Consider the following 25265-nt stretch of genomic DNA (forward strand, 5'->3'; position numbering starts at 1 on the left):
CAAAGCTTTCTGCATTTGTGAGTGACAGAACCAAAATATGAATCAAATGACATGTTGACTGGAGGAGTTCCACTTTATACCACCAATAAAGGTTCATATTTTAGGTCCCAAAACATCTAGGGAGCAACTTTTGCGTTGCTTTTCAGTGTTCAAAGGAGAGCAAAGACATCAATGTTTTGCAATTTTGATATGTGAAGGTAAAAATTGCTCATTTAGCTGTATGTTTTCTCATGTTATTATAACTGAACTTAGTCACATATATTTTTGTTTTTTTTATATATTTTATTTAAATAAAACATAAATGTATTAAAGATATGCTACTTTTTATTTCTGTACATTTATCGATTTTTATTTTTAAAACTACACTTTTTTTCTTTTCTTTCTTTTACACATTCTCAAATTTAGAGCTCAATTTCCTTCATAAAATATTTTTCTTTTCTCTTCGTGCCTTTTCCTTCTCAATAGCCCACAGACTTTTTCACTGGTTAACTTTGTTAATTTTAATGAATTGTAAACATAAATTATTGATCCAAATTACAAACATTTATCGCGTATAAACTTTCTTCCACATTTTTAGCGCAGCAATTCCAGGTGCAACACATTATGGAACGCAATGTCAGCACCAAAACACCCATGGTGAGGGAGACTAAATGAGACGATGGACGAAGAATTCAAGCTTAAAAATAAGGATAAAAACCTCTCAGTGCCCAGTGCACTTCATGCAGTTGGAAGTTTTCCCATCACTGGAGCACTTCCACCTTAATGTTTAGGCTCATGTGCACGGCTTCATCTCAAACGTGATCATTCCGGTGTCCAATATTAAAATACAATTCATCTCGATTCATTACTTATAAAGCTCCAATTACTTACATTGATTTTCCCACCGCTACTTTTAATGCATTCATCTTGTTTATTCATTTTAACATGCAGCATTATTTGCTACAGAAAAACGTGTCTGCTCCAAACAAAGCGGACCAGAGTCAGGTGAGGGGCGGATGAGGCCATAGGTGAAGTGAACTGCCACTCCTGATCTGAGTGGAGACTGAGTTGAGATGTTTTTGCTGCACAGCCACCGAACCCATTCACTCCTGACATGCATGCAACAGAGAGATCTTTCATATCTTTATAGTAAAGTGAGGTACATCCCTGCACACAGTCACTCTGTGACCCCCGTTCTCTGATTTCACCAACTCCCCATGTCGCTGCAGCATCTCCCAAAAGACGCTGTGAAACGCCGGATAAACAAACACTCACTTGTTTTCCGGCTCATCTGTTCCTTGTTTGGCTCTGTCTTTTCCCATGCTGCCGTGGTCTGTGATCCACTGGTGTGCGAGCCTCCTGCTGCCTGCAGAGCTTTGCTCCCTCCTCCTGGACTCCAGCTCACCCCTCTCTTGATTGACACGTGGGGCTTTTCCATCTCCAGCGTTGCTCTGGTGAGGGTTCACCCCAAATGCTCCTGCTTCCTTCCACTCTGACTCTTGGCTCGGTAAAAAGGTCTCGTCCTCACCGACTGAAGACGGGGTGTTTCCCGAGCGTCGCGCCAATCATTCCAGCAGTTTTGTGTCGCCTGTGGAAGACTGCTCTTCCTTTGCTCTTGTAATAGCCCTGTGACGAGGAGGACCTCCCAGAAGGGCTGTCTTCTTCTCTGGATGAGCTCTCTTGGAGCACTGCCACAAAACCGATCCAGCCGAGTCGTCTCAACTGTTCCTTTCTCAGACGTCCCCTTCTTCTATTTTGGTCGGCAGTTCTCCAGTCTCCAGTCGACGGACTATTTTGCTTCCAGACGAAAAGACCTGCCGCTTATCTTGAAGATCATAACTCCTCCGTGAGGGAGCAGTTTAGAAGTCGACTTCCTGTTGCGTGAGCTTGCTTGGACTCAGGTCGAGTGTGTCATCATAGAGGTCCCGACGGCAAACAACGACAAGAGAAAGCTTTGTGTTGTTAACGAAGCCGCTCAGCCATTGTTCTACGACTGAGCTCAAAAAATGTTCTTTTTCACCACTTTTTCAGTATTTGCTGAGTGTGAAACCCAAATGTTTTAGTTTGGCGGAGTCAGTCTCAGCTGCAGGGGGAAGGTTTCGCTACTTTATCTGATCCCACATCCTGTCAAGAAGCACCTGTAGTAAAGAACAGAGAATACAGCTATTAAATAAACAGCGATAGACATGAAAACAAGTCAGTCATCAAGAGAGCATCTTCAAAGGCTGTAAAACGCGTGTCCCATAACGTCGTATCACTTTTCTGATGTGTCTGAGACTCTAATTAACTCAGAGGAACTTCAAAAAGACAGATCTGAATTCATGTGTAGCGCCTTCTCCTCTCTTTACAGATCAAGATCACACGGCCCACTTTGAACTGCCAGATTAAAAGGGGGGAAGAAAGCCAGAAGACATCAGGATGAAAGTCTGGGCCAGCGAGGGAGGAGGCTTGAACGTGTTCACACAATGTGTTGAGGGAGTCACCGGATCGTGAGCATCTCACTTCCTCGCCAAAGACCCAAACTCTGACGTCCGTTTTGTCAATGTGAAATTCCAGCAGAGATGCAGGACACGTGCATCTTTACTGCCGACGTCACTTGTTGGGAGATGCCACTTCAGTTCGGCTGGGGTCTTCTGTTGCTCTCCAAAGCACATTTCCTTCTCATGAGAGAATTACACATGTAAACAACACACACGTCAGTCTCTAAAAATACTGGATGGAAACTGACTATGGGTCTAAAACTGATCATCAGGAACAGATTTTCCAATCCAGGATGACATCCTCGCGTGTAAACAGGAAGTAAAAATGTTGTAAGAATGAAGTCTTGCTCTCCGACTTAGACGATTGGAACGTGTTGAACTCAACCGTGACATTATTCTGAGTTGCACAGTAAATGGAAGGCACCATAAGTGTTCGACTTACAGTCAACATCATCAAAGACTATGCTCCCAATTTGGCAACCGAAGCTCTCATAGCTCCATTCACAAGTCAACGTTGGAAAAACACATGTTCTCAGCACTAAATGTCTCTGGTAGATGTGTGGAACCTTGGCCTAAAGTTCTACTCATTGTTGAGCAGGTACCTTGAACAACAGTTCCCTGTTGTACCGACACTGCTTTAACAAAACTGAAGTGGAAAATGGGCTTCAGCTGTTGCAGTGCCTTATGGAGCCTGTAGGATCACTGGCCGGGGGAGCTGCTTGACAGCAAGTTTATAATGGTTAGTCTGAATTATGTCGCAGGGTTTATTCATAATAATGATATTATCATTATTCATAACAACAACAATAACAATAATAATAATAATAATGCAGATGTGGCCTCCAGTTGACTCAAATAAAGATGATGCACTTGTCCAACCGTCAGTGTTTTTCTTATTGTATCATTAAAGAAAAAATGTTCATATTTATTCAATGTGCAAGTCATTGCACGATCAACTATTACCGAAGTGCAATGATTTCCCAAATTCTCATATATGTCAGAAGTGAACCCTGAGAAAACAAGCGGCCTCATGAAGAAAAACGTTCCATAGACCATATTGTCGTGAGACTTGTTCTTCTGGACTTTGAGTTCAGTGGAATCGTTCCTCCTCTCTGTGTTTCCCATCATCCTGTTCAGTCTCAGTTCACACCTTCCCTCTTCACGTCCACCGACATCTCGTCTCCTCTCCAGGAGTCCAAGCCATCTCACCCCGCCCCCCGACTGTGCCTGCAACACAAGCCCTGCCTGTGATCGACTCGTATCTGATCTCATCTCGTCCAGTCACGCCCCATGACAACCTCCGTACCTCCATCTCTGCCACAAATAAACCGTCTCTTGTTGAAGCTCCTGACAATAGCATCTCATCTCAAGACGCCAAAACCCGCCATCAGGCCAGTCAAATAAAACGCTGCATCACCATCCACAGGATTCCATCAAAGCAAGCATTGTGGAGACAAAAGCCCTTTGACTCCTCCTCAGTGCCATCTGGAGCCGGGCACTGCGAGCGAGCTTCTTCAAAGCGACTCCAGCTCAGCACATCTCGGTGCGATGTTTAGTCAGGATGAATCAGATGGACGCCCCGTGATTCAACACAGCTTTGATGTCGGCATCCTGATAGTATCTACCGGCCATAGCTGAGCGCTGAGATCATCCCCTCTTCTTTCTTCATCAAACCTCCAATGACCTTCAGAAGGCATGGCACCCTGCCCACCTGTGCCACCCAGGCACGGCGCCATCCATCCTCCTGTCAGAACAGGATGGACTCATCCGAGCGCGTCTCACAAGTGTCGACACACAAAAGAAAATGTATTCGGCAGAGTTGTAATCAGTCATTCATCCCGTCTGGCCTGAGGAACTATGGCAGCAATGTCATAATTTACGGGCAGAAAGACTCTGACATCAGGTGTGGTGTCCATCCATCATCGGGCTGCACATGTGCCCCACAGAGCTGGATATTTGGTGGGTGCCCAACATTCCTCACGCTGCCTCTGAAGCTGAAACCCATGCTTCAGTGGAACTGAGTCAGATTTTAGTTTATCCTTTAATGTAAAAATATATAACTCACTGGACTGCTATGATATTTTTCGATGAAATATATTAGGAAAATATTATTTTTATTTGTCACCCAATGTCAAGTGCATGTACTTTCGTAGTCTCTGCTCCTCATTGACTGAAACTATATGAAAAACATTAACATTTTCTATTAAAACAAAACAGGAAAATGTGTTCCCTTTGAAGTTAAAGTAGCACTGACTCAGACTTGATGAAGTGATGGGCATTTCCAAAATATTTGGACTCACCGTATGTACCCCAGAATTTTTCTATTTTGAAAAGCCATTGTTGTTGTTGAAATAAATATATATAAAAACAATAATAATAATAATAAATCAAATCAGACTCAAAAAGTATGTAACTTCAAACTAACTTGACAGTTCAACCTAAACAAATGTTCCCTGCAACATATGTGAAAGTAAAGGAAATTTTCCTTTAAGAGAATGTTTGTTCGACACAAAATTGAGATTCAGTTTATATTTTGATGATTACATTTTCAGTTGTTACTTTAATTTTCCACCAAAGAAACATGATCAAGATGAGCGCCTGATGTTTATTCACAGAAGGTGCGATATTAACAACAATTAATGATTGATATTGACATCTGCTTTTCAGAAATAAATAAACACTTTTCTAAGTCCTGTTTTCTATAGTTTATGCAGGATATAAAAGATTAATGGACTGAAAGTGGATACAATTTAATTCACACTTTTCAAATCTACTTTATCTTCAAAGAGAATACATTTTCCTGTTTTGTTTTGATAGAAAATGTGAATGTTTTTCACAGAGTTTCAGTCAACGAGGAGCAGACACTATGAAAGCACATGCACTTGACGTTGCACATGTGTAGAACCATCGTTTAAACCAGTACACAAACATCTGAATCAAAATTTGGATCAACACCAAATCAACATGTTGAATGAGACAATAGTCGCCAAGCAAACACTAGTTTGGCTTCAGCTGAGTTCACTAGTTTGTAAAAATTCACCTGGTTCTGTTTGTGGTTTCCTGTTTATGGTGGAACACTTTCAATAAAAAGTGTTGCGTAACAAAAGCGTCTAAACATTTGTCGTCAAGTCTTTGCTGCATGATGTTTTCGTGACAGTTCACCAAACCAGTCAAAACGTTGCAAATGACCAACACTGACCAAGGACCAGGTCACCAGACACTTGACCGTGGCCCAGTAAACAGAATATCCTGACCTAAATTTAACAATAACTTGCTTTTAAATTTTCTTATTTTGATGTTAAATGTCAGGAACTCAAACTTTTGTCAAAGTTCACATGGGTAACAATTCCATTAAAAACACTGACAAACTTGGAAAAAAGTCTTGTGTTTTCCGGGCAGCGAGCGACAACAATTTGCCGTGTCATTCTGAAGCCAACCGAAACAAGCAGTGCACACACCACATAAGTCAACAGCAGTAAAGAAATCCCAGCCTTAATGGAACACGGCAATTACATTTTAGCGGCGGCTGCCGCTGCTAAATTGCCATTGCAGAGCGGTAACTGCAGAGGAGTCAGCGACAGTGAACGTGCCTGAGCTTGTCTTGGCTGCAGACGGACACCTCACATTCTAATGGCTCCAGACAGGTCCCTTTACTGCTCCTCGGCCCATAATCCTGCTCCGAACAATCATAAATTGTGCAGATGAAGACTCCAGTGAGGCTTCTGTGTGTGACGCCGCCGAGTCACAGGTGACCAGACTCACAGAGACAAACACGGGCAGTGGGCGTAAATGATCCGGAGGAGGAGGAGGATCTGAGGAAAACCATTACATTTGTGAGCTGGAATGCATCACAGGAATTAATGGGGGCCAAAATAAAGATTGATGTCAGAAGATCGGAACATGTAAACTGTTCTTACAGGGACGACACAAGAGCCGAGCTTCAGAGCAGCTGATGGGCTTCACCTGTGTGAACAGGAAGCTCTGATACAGACATGCCAGTCAACACGGCCTCCAGCCGAGCGTCAGGGTCACTGCCTCATCTGAAGTCACACACCCGCCGATATCAGCGTTCATGCAGCCAGGCAAAGCCCTCTGCAGGCTGCAGGGGAAAAACAAAACTCGACCCAGATGTTTGTCATCGGCTCACACGGCGGCTCTGAAGTTCCCTCCAGCTTTCTGCCACATCTCCGACAGGCAAAGATCAAGTCTTACCCTCAGACGACAACTCCTCAGCATCACGGCAGCAATACTCCTCTCTCCCTCTCTCACCTGTGCTTCAGTGGGTTTGACTGTATGAGGCAGACAGAGTGTGGACGGCCCCTTTTTAGTTCCAGAAACTGCACATACACACCTCCCACTGCCCTCTCCCCCCCCCCCCCCCCTCGCTCAGACGAAGGATGAGGGCGGGAGGGGGGTCAGTTGGAACACAGAAGGCTCTTTGTCTGGGATCTTTCATATGGTTTCCTTCAAGCTTGCATACTGAACACATTATACCAGAATATATTTTCATATTCAACATGAGGATGCGGAGTGGGGGCCCCGCTGCTCCCCCTTTTCTCCAGCGGCGAGACAAAGCAAAATGAGAGGAATCCTGTTGAATAACAGCCAGATGAGGACTATAATCTGCGTTGGCTGTCGATGCAGATTGAAAGTAAAACAATGGGTTTCTACCGGAAGATACTTTTTTGCAGAATACATTTGAGTCTCATCTTGTTTAAATCCTTTTGGGACATCAAATGCTGTTGCTGCAGAGACAAAGACAATGCTTTTTTCTGTCCCTCGGGATTTAGGGAAAACATGACATACATTTCTGACCCTGTGACGCGCAAGAGCGACTCAGTTTTCCATACAGTCCCAAGCTTCACATGAAGAAGGTTCAATTGCAATTGAAGTGTGTAAAATATTCCCGCAGATTTGCAGCTTTCTTGTGGGCACTCTGGTTTCCTCCAGTTGAAAGATGGATGTAAATAGACGTGAGTGGTGGTCAGTCTTTACATGATTTGTGTTAACATGGTGGCCTGTCCAGGGTGTCCCCTGAGATCAGGCCCGACCTGCCATGACCCCATAAAACGGGAAAAAGCAAAAAGGGTTTTAAGTAAATACCAGCAACGACCAATGTTCCCTCAAACTTTTCATGCGTCTGAGCAAACACACAAACTCTCTGAGCGGTCACCTGTTACATATATGCAACATATAGGCTTTGTGTTAAGTGAGTTCTTCTTTGCCACAACTACAACAACAAGATTTAAAATGGTGTCGCGCACTTTAGCATAAAACTAGCTTGCGAGCGAGGGGAGCATGAATATAGTTCTTCAGCTGCCAAAAGTATTTTGTGTTGTGCCTGGCTCCATTCAGAAGATGGCCAATAGAGAGTCACCTGAGTGACTCTTATATCTTATATCAATTGTTTAATTTGTGAAATATTTCTCAGAATCGCCAAGGAAACAAGCGCTTCTCTATGGTGAATGTGAAGCTTTATTTATTCTGACAGTGTTCACGCTAAAACTACACACGAAACATACTCGTCTTTCTCCATCTAGAACTTCACTGGCGACAAACAAAATAAATAAAACAAAACAATTAGACATGTATTTTGCTTCTGTCAGTTCTTCAGCCACATGCTAAGCTAACTTCACATAAAGACGAAGAAGCGTATTATGCATCTGTGTTCTTTGAAGTCTTTCCAGCCCTTTTTCTGCAGCTGACAGATACATGTGCCAAAAATGCTAAGTCAGTCCGTCACCTTGAGGCTACGAAGTTTCAGTCTCATCCTTCATCACCCCGCCTCCCGCCACTGTACCTGCGATGCCGTTTCCTCTCATCTCAGAGGTTTCTAACTTTATAAAAGCGCCATGCACCACTGTTTTTTTTTTTCACCGCAGCCCCATTTCGGAGCGCTCTCTCTGACCCAAACTTTCTTGACATGTTTATATGTTTTAGACCCCATGCAGCTGGGAGAGCGGCCATTAGCTGCCGAGCCTGGAAGCAGCCGCCGCTGCTGGCGTGACACTCTGACGGGCAGCTGTGTGTGTGGGAGAGAAGGGATCTGAGTGGAAATGTAAGCGCACATTCCTTCAGAAGAGGGGCTTTTGCTACAAAGGGGAATTTCTCCAGTGATCTGGTTTGAATTCCCTCTCATGTCAGCTCAATCTGCTCTGCCTCGGCGGCGGTTCTCAGAGCGCATGTTGCGGCGGGGCCCTGAATTGATTGGAATCATACACCGAGCGATCGGCCTCTCAGCGTGTCTTCTTGGATGTAATGAGATACAGAGGACGGGAACGGTCAAAGGCTGCAGTGTCAACAGAGAGAGGAGGAGGAGGAACCCATCGCTGGATATTTGTCAATGATTCCAGGGGCGACTTCGATCACCGCACACGTGCGAGTGTTAAAAATACCTCGGCCCTGATGTTTGGGTTTGTGATTCACACATGTATTATGAAGTTCTCACACGTCGTAAAGCTGGAGGAAGGCTAAATATAGACGAAGCCACAGCTCTGAAATGACTGTCTCGGTGGTGTTAAAGAAACAATGTTAACCATGTAAAAGATGTGAAGCAGATGACTCAACCAGTCCAGACACCACGGCTTGTGATTTTCAGCTTCTAGCTCTTGGAAATGAATGTAGAAAAAAACTGAACTCGAAGAAGTCGGAAAGCCATTCATTCATCTGCTCCTGCTTATTCCCTTATGGAGGAGATGGGGAGCAGCAGCTTTGGGCACCAGGTCAACAGCCAATCACAGACGAACAACCATTCACTCACACGGTCATGGACAAGTCAGTCAACCTCTGTATGTTTTTGGACTGTGAGGAAATCAGAGTGCCGAAAGTGAGATTTGAAAACACTGGTTTCACACCATTTTGAAAATAAACACATCATGTCACCATCTCTCTGGTCTTCCATTCCTGATAGTCCAAAACACTCCATGGGCCCATTTAAGCTTAACTGCAGATCCAGATCCAGACGGATCCTTCTGTCCGTGCTCTGCCTGCATTTCCTCTGTATTCCAGTATGTTTCCACAAAGCCTACGGATACGGACTTTATTTATCTAGACGTCCTGCAGTAGGACCAAACAGGAGCAGTACCAGTGGAAACCATGGGGGGCAGTGTTGCTGTTACTCCCTGATATGTAGCTCTCAGGAGACAGGAAGAAGACATAACAATGGTGGAAACTCTCCGTCCTCCAGTGGCCATATATTTACCGGCCTCACCGACCACCACCTCCTACAACACTGCCTCTGATTCCTCCTCTGTGCAAGAGCTACATGATCAACACTGACTCCACAGTCGCCATGTTGGTTCTGGACTTTGTTGTTGTCATCCACTTCTGAACCTGGGCTGCTCCCCCTGGTGGATATATTGGTGAACAACATTTGTTTTAAACGGACGTGTAGAGTAAGCGGACCATAAATGTGTGTAACCGTAGTCAGTGGTGCGTAACAGAGTGAGCTGTTGAGCTTAATGGAAATATTTTTTTCAGAAATAATAAGGGCGTCAGTCCAGTTTACATGTCCATGCTGCTGCTCTGTCGTGCCGTGTTTTACCACACCACATACAGGCAAGTGTTTTCAGTCGTGACATGTTGCGGTCTCCACTGGCCACTTTTCGAACATGCGTCTTGTTTTTATTTTGTTTGTTTTTTTTTTTTCCAGTCAGCAGTAATGATTTCACCAGCTACTGTCCCTTTAAGGTCTGGGCTGTAATTTGGTTCAGGCGCGCTCACATTGCAGGGCTTCCTCTGTTTACTCTCAGCAAACCGTATTTCTCATAAGCCATGTCGAATGGGTGTCGCGCTCTGAGACAGATGAATCAGTCAGGGTGTGTCCATCTGCGGGTTGATGACACACAGGCCACGCAAAAGTGATGCGGCACTAAGCTCATTCACAGCATTTGCTCTCATGAAGGCCTGGCATCTGCTAATACAATCGCTCCAACAACTAAAAATAACCTAAGTGCAGAGCGAGGCAGTGAGGCCGGCCTGCGGTCCAAATTGCCTGCGCAGACTGGGCCGGGTCTTCCAGTCCTTTGATTGTTTATGTGTGTTGGTTTATGAACTCTACGTGCCAGACTTGGACAGCAGCGCCACCGAAGCGGCTGTTTCTGATAGGCGGCCCCAAACCACAGCCAGTCTGAAGTCACACACACTCTTTACTACTTCACCCACCTTTACCTCTTTCCTGCTGCCAATTTAGCGCAGACCTAGACAATAGGAAATAAATCTGAGAGGCTTAGTCACAGTTTCCTTCGCGAACAAATCATCTGGTTCTGATTTGTAATGTTTAAATGCTGCACTTTTTTTGCTCCTTTCCTGTCGAAAATCACACTCATTAGTGTTCACAAGGCCCTTTAGGCCAAAACAAACAAACACAGGAAGTTGGCTTTCAATCTATTGTCGCTACGCTAGGTCAACGAACCGACGAACAGGCCACGCATGGCCTCAAAACTCCACTACAGAGTAGATGATGTTCAGGGCGATATTCAGTCTCAGGGAGTCGGAACAGGCTTTAAACGATTGAGTTCCATAATGCTCATTATAACAACCAGGAAAGCACTCAGCAGGCACAGCCCCGCGCCAAGCAGCTCACTTCCACCTGCTATTATTGCCCTACATTTAAGGCTCATTTTTAACTGGCTGTTGGTAGGTTGTCTGTATTCAAGTGACGTGGAAACGTCCATGTTCCCGGGTTGGCACGCCCCCAGCAACCCCACGACAATGAAGTTGTAGCCCAGACCACCTGGCGAGTGGTGAGAGAGTCCACAGCAAGACCTCTGCACACCGAGACCAGGTCCGAAACCAAGGGCTGCAGACTGAGCAGCAAGACCAAGACCAAGCTGGTCACATTTAGCAAGAAACGACAGCCCTTCAAAACAAACCAAGAACTGAGATGCTTTCATTGGTTGTAATAGTAGTTTGTTCTGTATTCTGTTTCCTGGTCTTGGTCTCGGTCTCGGGTGAAGGTGGTTTCAACTACAAAGTCCTCCTGAACGCAGCACGCTGCTGTCGCTCTCAGCAACTCACAGACCAACCACCGAAACTGAAGCGACTCCGCCTCCCTTTAGCCATGATCGACATTTCCTAAAAATATCACAATCCAGTCGCAATCCTTCAACTAGTCGGGTGGACACACACACACACACATGCAGACTGAGACACAGCAGTGAAAACAGAACCTCCTGGCCTGTGTTTGTTGTCTCATTCCAATGGCAACTGCCTCGGCTGCAGACACAGGGCAGGAGTTGTGCCACAAACCATCTGATCTGAATTCACCAGGGGATGAAAACTGGGCGCCAAAGATGGCGCTGGTGAGCAGCATTCCTGCAGCCAAGTATTTACACTCCTGAAGATGGCATGAGCATCTGATCCCAAAGTAACAACCGCAGTCTGGCATGAGCGTGTGATGGAGTCAGAGCTTTGCAGGGGGCGTGTCAGTCAGATTTCCAGCTTTTCTGTGCAGGTTTTGTATTTTATTTAAGAGACACTTGCTAACACATCATTGAAAGCCACTCGCTCGCCGCAGCTTTACTTCATCTACGTTGGTTATTGAGATGAATATGCTGCACATTTGTCAGTCCAGGTCATCAGACTGTCACAGACTCAGCAGAATATTCCTCCCATCAGGCGACTACAGTGAGACCTCCCCTCCACACACACACAGTCTGGAAGCAATTACATTCCCTCATTCATACCAGTCATGTGCTCTGCTGTCCTGACTTCACCACTCTCTGAATTAAGGTTAAACATTTTTCCATTCCCGGGTGAGGGGGGGCCGTATTTTATTCACAGTGGATGCCTTGTGGGTTCATTTTCTTTGGCCTGACTTTCTTTTTTTCACTGAAAACAAGTCACCTGAGACGTCTTTTGTCCCTCACCTGGGGATAGCACTGAGCAACGAACGTTGCTGGGTTAAAGTACAGGAACCACAGCTGCAAAAACAGTCCAGCCTGGTGACGGCGGCCGATAATAGGGGTATGGTGGAGATCCATTCCATTCATGAGGAATGAAGACACACTTGACCAGGAAATGTGCTCAGACAGTCCATTCAGCAGCCAGGAAACTGTCTGGGAGCTCCAGCAACCATATAGTTCGCTTCGCATCATCACTCGAAAGTCTTTTATTTCCCTTCCTCTCAAACCAGTTTGTACGTGACCTCATGATCGGGACTGAACGATCAGAACTGAACTGAAAATCTCATGACATAACTGAGTGTTGCACCAGCTGTCGAACAGATGAGCGAAGGCAATAGAACATCCTGGATGAGACTGAAGAGACGTTTGTAACCAGGAATCCTCATTTCCATGAGAAGCTATCAAGGTTGTCAATGGACATTCACGTTTGAAGTGCATTGAATGGCTTTTTTAAATCGCCTCCGTTACTCCATACACGTTGTAGTCTGGAATTAATTCCGTATTTTCCTTACCACCGACATGTTTGCCAACAACAGAACTCAGGAAGTTGTGAATGCTTAAAAAGGGGGGGGGATAGAAGAAGATGTTGGGGTTTCCCATGATGGTGGGGGGGGTGCAATCTGCATCTTACGGTCCTCCTTAACTGACGGTGAGACACTGGGAGACACACTTCACTACTTGTCAACAAAAACTGGTGAAAAGTTTTGGAGGTTTTAGAGAAGTACACGCGTCCAGCAAGCTAAAATCCAGTTGAACTGAAAGCATCTCATGTGGGGGCCAATAATTTACCACAAGAAGCAAAGCTTCCTGCCTGATGGACCTGTCTGAGACACGCTGCCCCGAGACAACCCCAAGATAAATGGCACCCTGGACAGCCACCTTTACACAGACCACCACTTACAAGCACACTTCAACCAGATTATAGATATTCTATTGGGAGCCATGCAGGGAGCTTAAGTCTCCGCCCTGTCCGGTCGGTCCATGGGACCTAAGATCGGGAATACAAAGAATGGAAGTCTATGCTACACTTTGCCTCGTGCCCTGGATCACACAGATGCTGAACCTCAATTTAAATGATACATAATGATGTGAGTTTCCACTACGTTTTTCGTGTAATTTCTGATGTATTTTCGACGACAAATCAAACGTGCTCTGGCGCTAAGATAGATGCTAACACTACTAAACTAAAAAAGGTAGAAGCTCGCAAACATTCGCTGAGATCGTAGTTGGCTCCTACATATCACACAAAACCTCAAGTAACTTTTGGTTCCGGTGGGAAAGCAGCACTCTCACGGCATTAGAATGGATCCTTCACATTCCCATCTTCACATCTCTCCATTGACTCTTGCTCATATTTTTTGCTAAGTCGCAGGAGGCGGGACTTACGCTCCCCATACAATTTTATTGTGGCCCAGACATGGCCCACAGACCATCACTTTGACATGAAGTCTCAGCAATCGCCATCTGTGGAGCCAAAGGCTTGAAAATTCAAATGACAATGTAATTGTGCAGAGCAAATTTTGGACATTCAATTGAGTCCACACACGTCTAGAAGGAAAGTCGTTTTTACGCAGCTGCAGTGACATGCAAGGCCATGTTTAGGATGACGGTCTGACCAGCCTCTTTTACTGCTCCCACTGCTCTTGACCTCAACAAAGACTATTGAATTTGCGGCTGGTGCAAATGAGAGATTGAAAAAAAATCCCCAAACAAATTCCAAGAAAGTGTTAGCCGGGAATTTCCTGTGTGAAAGTTGCTGGCAACATGGTGAGTTTTCTTTTTTGTTTGTGTAAAAAAGTAATGAGGACTTGAGTAAATGACTGAGACCAACAAAGTGTCTGTCATCACTCTTTGCTGCTCACGGCTTTAAAAAAACGGACCGTTTCCTCCTCTGTGGGTTTCAACTGGAGTTGGACTTGTGAGTCAGCTGGATTCCTTTCAGTGGAACATCACTCCACATCAAGGTTCATGAATTCCTGGCTCATTTCATCACCACTCAGGTCAACATCAATGCTCAGCCCAACTTGACTAGTTCAGCTCCGCCCGGCAACGCTGAGCAAGAAACCCACGGCAGAACGTGAAAGTTTGGGTGACTGTGGTCGCTCATGATGCTCCGTGTGTTTTCCATCTGCAGCCATTTTACCCAAAACTGGAGACATGCTCTCCCCTTCAACTGAGTAGGACATGCCCAGAACAACAAACCAGTAGGGCATGAATGGCGTCTCTTAATGTGAGGTGCAAGAGTTCAGCTCATGGGTGACCAGTCTTTCCAACATGAACACGGATCAACCGGGAAATGAATCTAATCTACGGAGACAGATTCAGCCACTCTTCCACCTGAGCTCCAATCTGACCTGGACATCCCATTGTATCTCCTTCCAACCATGCTGCCACTTCATCTTCAGGTCTCTAGATTTGTCTTGCCTTTGGTAAGCGGCAGGTTACAGGTGAGAAGAGACGGGACTAAAACACTCATTGAAACCACCACACCAGGTGAGCGTAAAGCTCGTGGTCTGGAGGATCCAACCCTGTATCTGCTCGCACAAACACACTCCGTCACACGAACTGCTGCAGCAGCCTCAGGTGGACTGGGTCGGCTGCAGCGTAATGACAGCAGACGCAGCCGGATGTCTGAGAATCCAGCGCCCTCTAATAAATACCAGCTCCTCCATCATGTCTGCTCCTGCACTTGACCCCTGCTGGGCGCGTAACACGAGCCTCGCACACACACACGGCCGAGCGCTGGATGAGGTGGGATGAGGCGACTTCATGATGTGATGCGGCGCTGCGGCTCCATCTGCTCAGCATGTGTGTTCGCAGAAAACCAATCTTAATTGTCACCAATTAAGACTCAATTTGTAATGGAAAAAGCTCAAGAAAAGCCCTGATCCGCCGCCAGCTCTCAAGCCTTTATCTAAAGAAAGCAGAGAAGTTGCCAAAGACTTGTTTCCTTTGTTGTGCGGACGCCGGCAGCTGCGTGGATGATTGTTCTTCCAGTCGATTACAGACATTCCAGACAGCAGCAACCAGTGCGCTGTAAATAGACGTAACATGCTGCAGCACGCTCCTCTGTTCCTCCGTCAGCTTCTCTCTTATACGTCGCTCAGTCTTCTTTATTTTTAATTCCATCCTTGCTGTGTTTCCTCCCGCTCCGCCCACTTTATCATCGCTGCCTTTAAGAGCTCAGTATCTCAGCGTGAGAGCAGGAAATGAAGAACCGTCCTCTCCTCCAACAGCCTCCCAGTGTATTTCAGTGGTGATTTAATGGCATTTTAGGATGAGGGCTGTCGGAGCTGCGTGTGGTTTAGAGCCCAGGGACAAGCAGGGACCCCACAGACAAATGAGAAGACCCTTGTTGGGCCCTGTCCGTCTGAGGTACATGAGAACCTCGCAGTGAGTGAGGTGGCACTTTATTGTCTGCACCCAGGAGCGTTCATGCGTGTGGAGCGCGAGGGTGTTTAGTCTAGCGGGAGAGGAAGAGTGAGGAGGTTCACCCAAGACAAACAGACGAGCTCGTTCCTGTTCTGTGCGTTCGGCCCTTTGTTAGCCTGTTAGCTGACTCAGAGAGTGCTGGGCTGGAATTGCCAATAAAATGTATTCCAGGATTTTCAAAAGTCTCTGTGTTTATATCAGCCTGTCATCCGGAGTTAAAGATGCCGTGTTTACTCTGGGAGGGGCTGAAATAGCACATGCTCTTCAACAGGGCTATGGCATCCACTGTCTGGAACTGAGGTCCGCTTCCCTGCCCGTCCATCCCCAGCTGGATTCAGGTGAACACATGGTCCAAAAGAGGGACTTACATTTTTGTAGATGTCCTGTGGTAGGACCAAACAGAGCAGTACCACCTGATACCATGGGGGGCAGTGTTGCTGTTACGCCCCGATACATAGCTCTAAAGAGACAGGAAGAAGACATAACAATGGTGGAAACTCTCCGTCCTCCAGTGGCCATATATTTACTGGCCTCACCGACCACTGACTCCTACAACGCTGCCTCCGTTTCCTCTTCTGTGCAAGAGCTACATGATCAATACTGACCCCACAGTCGCCATGTTGGTTCTGGACTTTGTTGTTGTCATCCACTTCTGACTCTGGACTGCTCCCCCTGGTGGATATATTGGTGAACATCAACGCCAAAGTATAAAGTATACAGTATGCATAGAATCAAGTGATCAGTGACTGTAACATTTGAAACATACAGGTAGTATTCCGTTCATAAAGTGAGCATAAATGGGCCTTTAAAACTGCCTTACTGTGTCCTATCTCTGGAACAAAGCCTTGTTTATAGACAGCATATAGCACAACAATCCAACCACCTTTGAATGACATTGAATCCACATTTAATTGAAGACTTTTAGAAGTTCACCGATAAAAAGGTCATGTGCATCCAGTCTTTTAGCGAAATTGATGAACGGTTTCTATGAAATGAAAACACCTAAGACTGAACGGAGACGCTGCACCGTATGTTCCACGGTGAGGGAACATGGTGAGGCCACTCCAGAGCGTTCAGATCTTCACATGCCGATCCATGAATCTGCAGCTTCGACTTCACGATGAAACCCAACATTGTGAGTTTGTGTTATTGAGGTTACACACAGGAAAACTGTAACTCAATAGTCACAGGGCGCCAGCTAGCATTAGCATCGTCTTTTAGCACGCCACACGCCGACAGCTTGGACGTCGGCGGCGGTTTCAAACGCAGGATGCAGCAGCATGTGAGGAGCTCCAACCAATAACTCTGTTCAACAGAGAACCAAACATAACAACTCCAACTATCTGCCTGACCTAAATCTGCTGACACCACATGTGACGCATAACAACACTTGAGTCCTTATGAATCAGCAAGTTCATATCCAACCGCCGCCACTTTAAAAGAGTGACTCGTCTTTACTGTCTGCTGAAACACTCCATAAAGCCATTTACAACCCTGCGACAAACAAAAGCAGCTCGAGCAGTGAGGCTGAACCCAGGTTTGTGGGGGGACAGCCGCTCAACTCTCCTCCTGTTTTCCAGCCTTTCCCAGCATACTTCTTTGATTAGGTGCACATCTGCCTTCCATTAAAGCTTCCACATGTCGGTCCAGAGGCTGCATGGAAATGTTTTCCCCCTTCTATTTTCACTTTCCTTTTTTTTCCCTTTTTTCCTCCCGAACTTGAGCCTCTGAGCACAGAGCGAGAGCTGCCTCGACTTTTGGGTGTCAGAAACTGCTTTCTCATTGACAGAACAGAACACGGAGGTTAAGTGTCACATGAGTAAACAAACAAATGGTTTGACCCTCCACATGCGTCAGAGGGTTTCTGAATTGCAGTTGGATCAGAGCTGTTTTTGGCAGCACTATAAAGTGCTCCGCCAAATGCCACTCCAAGTCTGGGAATGGCATTGAAGCTGGGAGTTGTGTTGGAACTTCAGGGGAAAACTAAAGAAAACACAGTTGGAAAGTCACAGACTTAGAGAGTGTTTAAATGAGAGAGCGCTGCAGGAACAAAGAGGCATCGATAGGATGTGATACGGGTGATCCAAGGATTCCAGGGAGGAAATGACACACTGTGGAAAGTCTCCCAGGCCTTGAATCCCACAGACCATCGACTGAAAGGCTGTCACATCAGCTTCCCACTTCTACCGCACCAAAGTGTGCAGCATTAATGAATTCTTTTTTTTTTCCTCGAGCTGTGAGTTTATTTGCGATGATGTCATTCGAGTGTGGGCTTAGCAGGAATGGACCGGGGGGGGGGGGGGGGGGTTTATGTGCCACTGACTCCAGAGGATCAACTTTAGCAGCTTGCTGAACTGAGTTTATTTTCTTCTTTTTGCATTGATCTGTGTGTGAGGCGAGCTTTGTTTCAGCAGGTTGTTGTTGCCCCTTTATAAATGACAGAACAAACTGGAAAACACAGGAAAGAGAATTGAGTCAATAAAGCCTCCCATCCCAAAATAAAAGGTGCTTCAAGGAAAACGCTGTGCTTCCCAACAGGCTGTGAATGAAAACAAAATGCCGATCTTTGTGTTACAGGATTTTTCTTGCAGAATCTGCACTCACTTAGGAAGGAGTGAATCCAAACCAGATTTAGGAAAGGGAGGATCCAACGTGCCTCCACTTTCCGTGAGAAATTCCCATTTTAAATTTTTAAATATTGTCGTGTTTCATCTTTGTTTACAGGTGAAGCTCAACAGCGATTCTCATCTGGTGGGTCGGGGGCAAAACGTGGGTCCTCAAGCCACAAAAAGAGTGAGCTGGTTTTGCTAAAGAGACGTTTGATTCCAGTGCTCAAACTGCTCATTTCGTTTCTTTATTTCATTAAAGAGATTGTAAACCTTATTTTGTATTGGTCACAGCTTGTCATTAAGGAGAGACCGTCCGATGAAAACCTTATTGGCCCCGGGGACACAGTTTTGGACAGTTTGTGGTGTGAATTTTAATCTGTCATTTTTTTTGGACAATATTTTTATTGACACATTACAGCAAAAATATACATCTCAATGATCAATATTTTCTTTTCTCTATTTTCGCCCACAACAATATTACACTAAAGAAATTATGTCAATAACATTGCAATAAAAAAATAAATAAATGCCTAAAATTCCCTCCAATCCCGCCGTGCAGTGAGACCTTCCTTCCTTCCCCCCTTTTCTTTAGTTTACTTCATTTCCGTCTGTGCTTTAAATCCCTCCCAGCAGTGTAAAAAATGGGGCTGTGTGTATTGGCAGGTGTCTTGCAATACGACGCGTACCCCAATACAGAAGTGGTGATACAATACATAGCAAAATATTGCGATAAATTCAGCAATGTATTGTAATGAGAACCATCATTTTAATCTGGGAAATTCAAATAATGCAGTATAACATGATGAAGGTTATTGTTATGACGTCAGTCTGTCGGTTCAATTACCCAACAAAAGTAACTCCAGTGCATAGAGAGTCACAAATGCAGCAGCACATCCAAGTATCTATGTATTAAATACAGATATTGCGACATAAAATAGTGATAAAGAATCAAGTATTGCGATATCTCAGCAAAAATATCAAGAGTATTGATATTTTCTTACACCCCTAGTAAAAAATATAAAATTATATATTTGTTTTCCAAAACTGACAACATTATTGGTTTGTCCCATATATTTATCACATTTAACAGAAACATTTTTCCCATATAGGTGTGTCTTGTGATCATATCCATAATATTATTATGATTATTTTATTAGATTATAGTGTCTTTTGGAGATGTTTGTTTTGCATCTGCTTATAAGAATCGTATTCTAGTAGACTAGTTCCACATAAAGACGCGGGACAGACCACACCAATACATGGGCTCAGTAGTCTTCTTGGACCGGATAAGTAATGTGGCAGAGCCGACCTCATGTGGAACGGTCCACTCCGCTGTTGCCTCCTGCCACGGTTCAAGTCTGATGTTACTTGTTGCGCTTGCGACGCTACATAACTGTTGTTGCAAAACAAACATGCCGTCAAAATGACGGTAAAATGGTTGGATATTGGACCTAATCTGAGCAGGAAGAGGCTGCAGCGGGGAGAACTTACCAAGTCCAAACCGCCTAAATCACGTGCCAAAAATCCTGAAAATGACATGGAAATCCATCGACAACGCTGAGTCATCCAGTTGACAAATGTAAAGTACAATTACCTTCTGGGTGGCGGTAATAAGGTCGGCACAAACAGCTTGAAGAGACTCTCTTCATGTCGCGTCTTTCCAAATGGCACAGTGACACTGGGTCGTGTTCCAGCAGTCTGTTGAATGAAAAATGGTATTTCCGAGGAAGCAGTGCTTCGCCAGGACACTTGTCTTCTTCCTGCTCCCATTGTTTCATTTTCCAACTGTGCGAGGCAGAACGCACCAGAATAGAAACATCTTCTGTGGCGGCCATGTTGCCAGAGCTAGTCATGTGATTGATTTGAGTCCGGAGAAAAGCGGGGTTGACGTCCATGTCACACACACGTGTGAAGTACATCTGACAGCAATGTTCGTTGTCTGTCTGTAAACACAGATTTGAACTCATAAATCGCTGGTCCGTACCTAAAACCTTCGTCCCTCTCCCCGGCCGCATCAAAGCGAGGAGGCATGTGGGAAGCATTAGCATCCGAACCCTGCTTCATATTGGCTAGCAGGCCGTCTCCATCATGGCCGCCTCATGGCACTGACAGACCTGCTGTCGAGGTCCTGCACGTTTGCCACCACAAGCCGAGGGTTGGGTAAGAATGTGTTTGCAGCGTGTGACCTTGAGCAGAGCATTGGGGACAAAGACAAGTCCATCAAAACCACCACAGAATCAAATTCGTTGACAGCGAAATTGGACGAAGTTGGAAAATGTTTTGACAAGAAATTATATATATATATATATATATATATATATATATATACATACACAGTGGTACCTCGGTTTTCAAACGTCCCAGAATTAGAACAAATCAAAGTTCGAACAAAAATTTTGAGATTTTTTTGCTTCGGATTTCGAACGAAAATCCAGAACTTGAATGCCCCCGAAAAAAGCTGGAAAAAACATAACCCACAAACTGACCCATGACGCGCTTTGTTATTGTGTATAACACAGCCTCTGTATGCAGACGTGTCCCGTTAGCTACATTTACTCACTGTTTTTTCTTCATATTGAGGTGTAAAACCTTTCCTGTCTCCACACTGGACCGTGGTAGAGTGTCACAGGGGAGGTGCTCGCTCTCCACACCTCCGAGGCTGGAGCTCACTCCAGGGTTTGATGTCCTGTTGTGAGCTGGAGCTGGGACAGGGATGAGGCGAGTCTGGGACAGAGCGTGACTTGGTTTATGACTTTGTCACAGCCAAACTGCACAGAAGCGCACATTCAGAGCTGGACACGCACCGGGCACCTCTTCACTTCTGGAGAGACGTCACTCACTCGGCAACCCCTCCCACATGCAGCGGCCACACACATAGAGGAACAGCGCACCTGCAGCAGACACTCTACATTCACTCCTACAAAAGACTATTTTAAGGTTTGGAACGCATTATTACTTTTTCCATTCATTGTAATGGGAAAAATCGATTCAGATTTCGAACAAAACGCTCGAACGGCCGTCTGGAACGGATTGTGGTATTGTGGTCGAGAACCGAGGTTCCAGTGTACATATACATATATATATATATATTCCATTTAAAAAAGGTTTAAGATATGGGGGTGGAATTACTTAAAAATAATATTGCAAAAGAAATACAATGATGTGGTTTAAGATATTTAAACACAAAAAATAGAAAACAAGGGGAGAAAGGGACCAATGATGTCAAGATACAGTACCTTGAAATGAAGGCTTCAGCGTGACTGAACAATATATTGAAAGATCAACAAGTACAAATGACCGGCCAGATGAAGGGGCACACGGGCCCCGAGCCTCACTCTTGTCCCCTCCATGATCGAATGCCGCGTTCAAAAGCAAAACACTGATAATATCTGGGCATTGCAAATGAATGAGTGCAACATGTTTTCATAAGTTTCATTTCCTTTCATATGACTTGCCGAGTGCCTGTAAAGTCCAAGTCAAACAAAAGCGGGGCTGGCAGCAGACAGGTACCGACCAGAAACACCACCAATCTCCTTGTTAATCTCAGCCCAGATCCTGTCCAGACAATACCCCGCTTCCTCTGCTGCACCAATAAAAACACACCAGTCAATGGACGCTGGAGGCAGAGAAGGAAAGAGCCCAGTGAAAGCCTGACGCGACTCAGTGAACAGATTCTTCTGTTTCAGCTTCAGGTTCTCTTTTGTAGCGACTGCAGTGGCCCCATCTGCCCACGGCTCCCGGGGAGGAGCACCGCAGACCAGTGCACCCATGAGCTGCGTTGGTCTCAAGCTGGACTGCTTCCTTCAGACAGCCATTTAGGTCGAGGACAGGCAGAGGAGGTGAGCTCTGCTGGATGGGAGAACGTGGGTCTGAAGCTGAGTCACCAAACCTCAGCACACACTCCCAAACATTACAGTGATGGAGATTGTGGAAGGCTTTCCCAGTGTCCCAGAGTTTTCTCCCTGACCACCGAGGAAGCCAGATGAGAAGCTTAGATGGTTGCACTGCAGATTCTGAGTGAGACCGATGCCTTGGAACCACTGACTTTGTGTTGAAGGCAATAAAAAGGAGCCACTCTGAGTCAGTCAGCCAAGTCCTTGACTGACATGCAAGTGATTTCTCATAAACTAAAGAACATCTGTGGCTCTTGACTTTGCGGAGAAGGAGTGAAAAAGCTTCCCAACAGTGCGTCTGGAATATGTGGACTTTCCAGTGACACATCTGATTACCGGCTAGCAGCAGAGCTAATGATCACTCTGCTTGTTTTCCTCTTCTCGACGGGCCGATCCAGGCCACGCTGCTGAGGAACACGGGCTTCGTGCAACAGCAAACAAGGCGACGGGGTAAATTCAAGTATAAATGTTGACTGTAAATTCGACTGCTGGTCTCTGAGGACGCGCGCCGGCCTTGTTTGCTCCTCTAAGTGAGTCAGTCGATTCGCAGAAATCCCACAAGGGAATATTTAAAGAGCTCTGTAATTGAAATCCAGTGTGGAGCAACAACACCATTAGCCTTTAACAAGAGACAAGAAATATACGCAATTATGAAGCAGGGAGGAAAAGCCACGAGCTTCCAGTCCCACAAAAGAACGAACAAGGAAGTCACTGTACTGGCCCAGTCGGGATCCAGCTTGAGTGTCGCAGGGTGCTGCCGCGGCGACCCTGAGGCACGTCCAGGTGGGGGGCAGGATGGGGCGGTACCCCAGGCAGGTGCGGCTGAGGGCTCCAATGTGTGATGGAGGCACCGCCCCAGTCCAGACAAACCATCAACGCTGGCCAAGATGGCAGGCTCGTAGCTAGGATTTTGAGATCGGGGGTCCTTGTCGTGGCTTAACGCCAAAGTCACAAGCCCTCTACAGGGGTGCCCCCAAGAAAATCTGAATTGAACCCCCTTATTTCTAACATTCTGAGGCGTAAATCTGACACAGCGCCGATATACTACACTTGTAAGATGACCAGGTACAACTCTCACCCCACTGGCCTAGGAAACGCTGGTAGACCTACATGTTGGAGGTGAGGTGGAGATGAGCTCCTCCCCATCTCTAAAGGTAAACAACAGAGGACACCCTGGAAAGCCTGCCAGCTTATAACAGGACACGTTAATCCAGACTGTTTTCTGTGTCAGTCGCAGGAGATCAGTCCGCTTGGCTCAGACTGGAGCAGAACCACGACAAACCCTTCATGTCCAACCACAGAAAAACAGGCCTGAATACAAATGGCCGCGCTAAAATGCTGACACATCATTATTATTGACTAAACAACCACTGTGTTCTTATTCATTAGCTCCTTGTTGGATGCCAGCCGAAGAGCTTGCCTGCAACCGAACGGAAATATAAACAGGCCAAGCCATCCGAGCCGCCCGTGGCCGAGAGGACGGATCGGGTTCCAGTGCTGAATCAGAAGACGAGAAAATAAACAGTGGTCAGTGCCAGTGACTCAAGAAAACAACCCTCCTGCCCAGCAGTGACCCGGCGCTGGTGAAGTCGGCTCATAAATTTGGAAGCGCTGTCGAGGCGCTGATTGAGGGGGTGCGTGACCTCCTCGAGGCCTGGCCCACGGAGGGCTGCCCCTCTAGAGGGCTGTTTTAAGCACTAAAAACTCTGAAGTGGGTTTCAATTACGTGACCCACTTACAAACTGTGCGCTGGGAAACCAATCCAGGAGCCTGTTCTGCTTGGTTCTGGCTCGCAGCTGGAGTCCAACACCTGGGATGAGGAGAACATGAATGAGCTGATGTTGGTGTGAAGGAAAAGGAATGCGCAGGTCATAGGATGTGGACCTTCAGCGTGGACGTGGGTCTGAACTCTGACAAGGAGGAACGTAAATGTAACAACGCAACAAGTTGGCCTGCTGCCCGCACAAGTTCCTGACAACACTGTGGCGCAACTATCCCCACAAACCTGGAGTCAGAGAGGCCCACTCCCTCATGCTGCCTCTTCATGTGAGCGTGAGCTCCGCGACACCAGCTCTGGTCCACCGCTGCACGCTCAACCCGATCAAAGCAGGAGTGCATCAAGTTGCTAGTCACTAACAAGCGACGCTGGCGGGTTGTTTGGGGACGGGAGGAAGTCGAGGAAGTCCTGCCGTGGACTGGGGAACATGGAGAGTTCATCACTGATGCCACAGATAAAGACAAGCGTCTGGATGAAAACGCTGGCTTCTTGCTCATCAGGAGCTCAAAGCCACACAGCCCACCGGCAGGAAATGAAAGCTCACACCAGGTTTATTACCAAACCTCCCACCTGAGATCAGCTCTGGAAGCTTCCAGAAGACAATTGTTGGAGCTTGTTTGTGAGCTAGAGCAACACCAGGAGCAGCAGTTTGAGTTTTCTGAGGTCTAAAACACCAGGTTTACTCTCAAATATAAAACTTTCACATTTAACAACACTATAAAGAACAAATCATGGGTTAAATAAAACCACCATATTATTTTTGGACTGTATTTTTGCATCACTTTTAAAATAATATAAACAAATCAATAAACATAGAAGACCAAAAGCAATCTTCAGAGGAAGTATCCCAGAAAACAACATTAAAATTCTGTTTAATTCCTACTTGTCGTTAATAACTAATACATTAATGATGGTTTTAAGTGGATGTTGACGTGAGGCGCATTTCTGAGGCATGACGTGTCTGTGGAAAGGCAGTGGGCGCAGTAGTAGCTGGATGAGGAATCTTTCATCGGTCAAGCTCGGCTGAGTCTTTCTTTATAAATAGAAGGCTTCAAAAAAAAAAGTGCTTCACGGAGAAGAAAGGGAGGAGAGAAACGCATTAGCAGTGAGACACGACGGCTGGAAAACTCCGATATTAATTTCTCATCTCCATAACAGACCCACAGATCAAGTGTCTGCTCTGGTAAAAG

General features: G+C 45.8%; 1 protein-coding gene across 3 annotated transcripts in view; it reads right to left on the reverse strand.

Annotated features, from left to right (window-relative positions):
• The window catches only part of LOC128767671 (synaptopodin 2-like protein), a 28001-nt gene extending 7954 nt beyond the window's left edge, over positions 1-20047 (reverse strand). The window contains exons 1-4 of one of the 3 annotated variants that reach the window (XM_053879876.1): positions 20000-20019; positions 19897-19931; positions 16402-16468; positions 1255-2117 (exon numbers count right to left, since the gene is read on the reverse strand). In XM_053879876.1, coding sequence (XP_053735851.1) covers positions 1255-1417 — 163 coding nt within the window. In that variant the 5' untranslated portion in view covers positions 1418-2117; positions 16402-16468; positions 19897-19931; positions 20000-20019. Of the gene's footprint in view, positions 1-1254; positions 2118-6671; positions 6774-16401; positions 16469-19896; positions 19932-19999 lie in introns of those variants that run through there. The other 2 variants (XM_053879878.1, XM_053879877.1) reach the window with 2 other exon arrangements.
• Positions 20048-25265: the final 5218 nt, after the last annotated feature.

Source organism: Synchiropus splendidus, chromosome 11 (assembly GCF_027744825.2).
Source record: "Synchiropus splendidus isolate RoL2022-P1 chromosome 11, RoL_Sspl_1.0, whole genome shotgun sequence".
Classification (NCBI taxonomy): Eukaryota; Metazoa; Chordata; class Actinopteri; order Syngnathiformes; family Callionymidae; genus Synchiropus; species Synchiropus splendidus.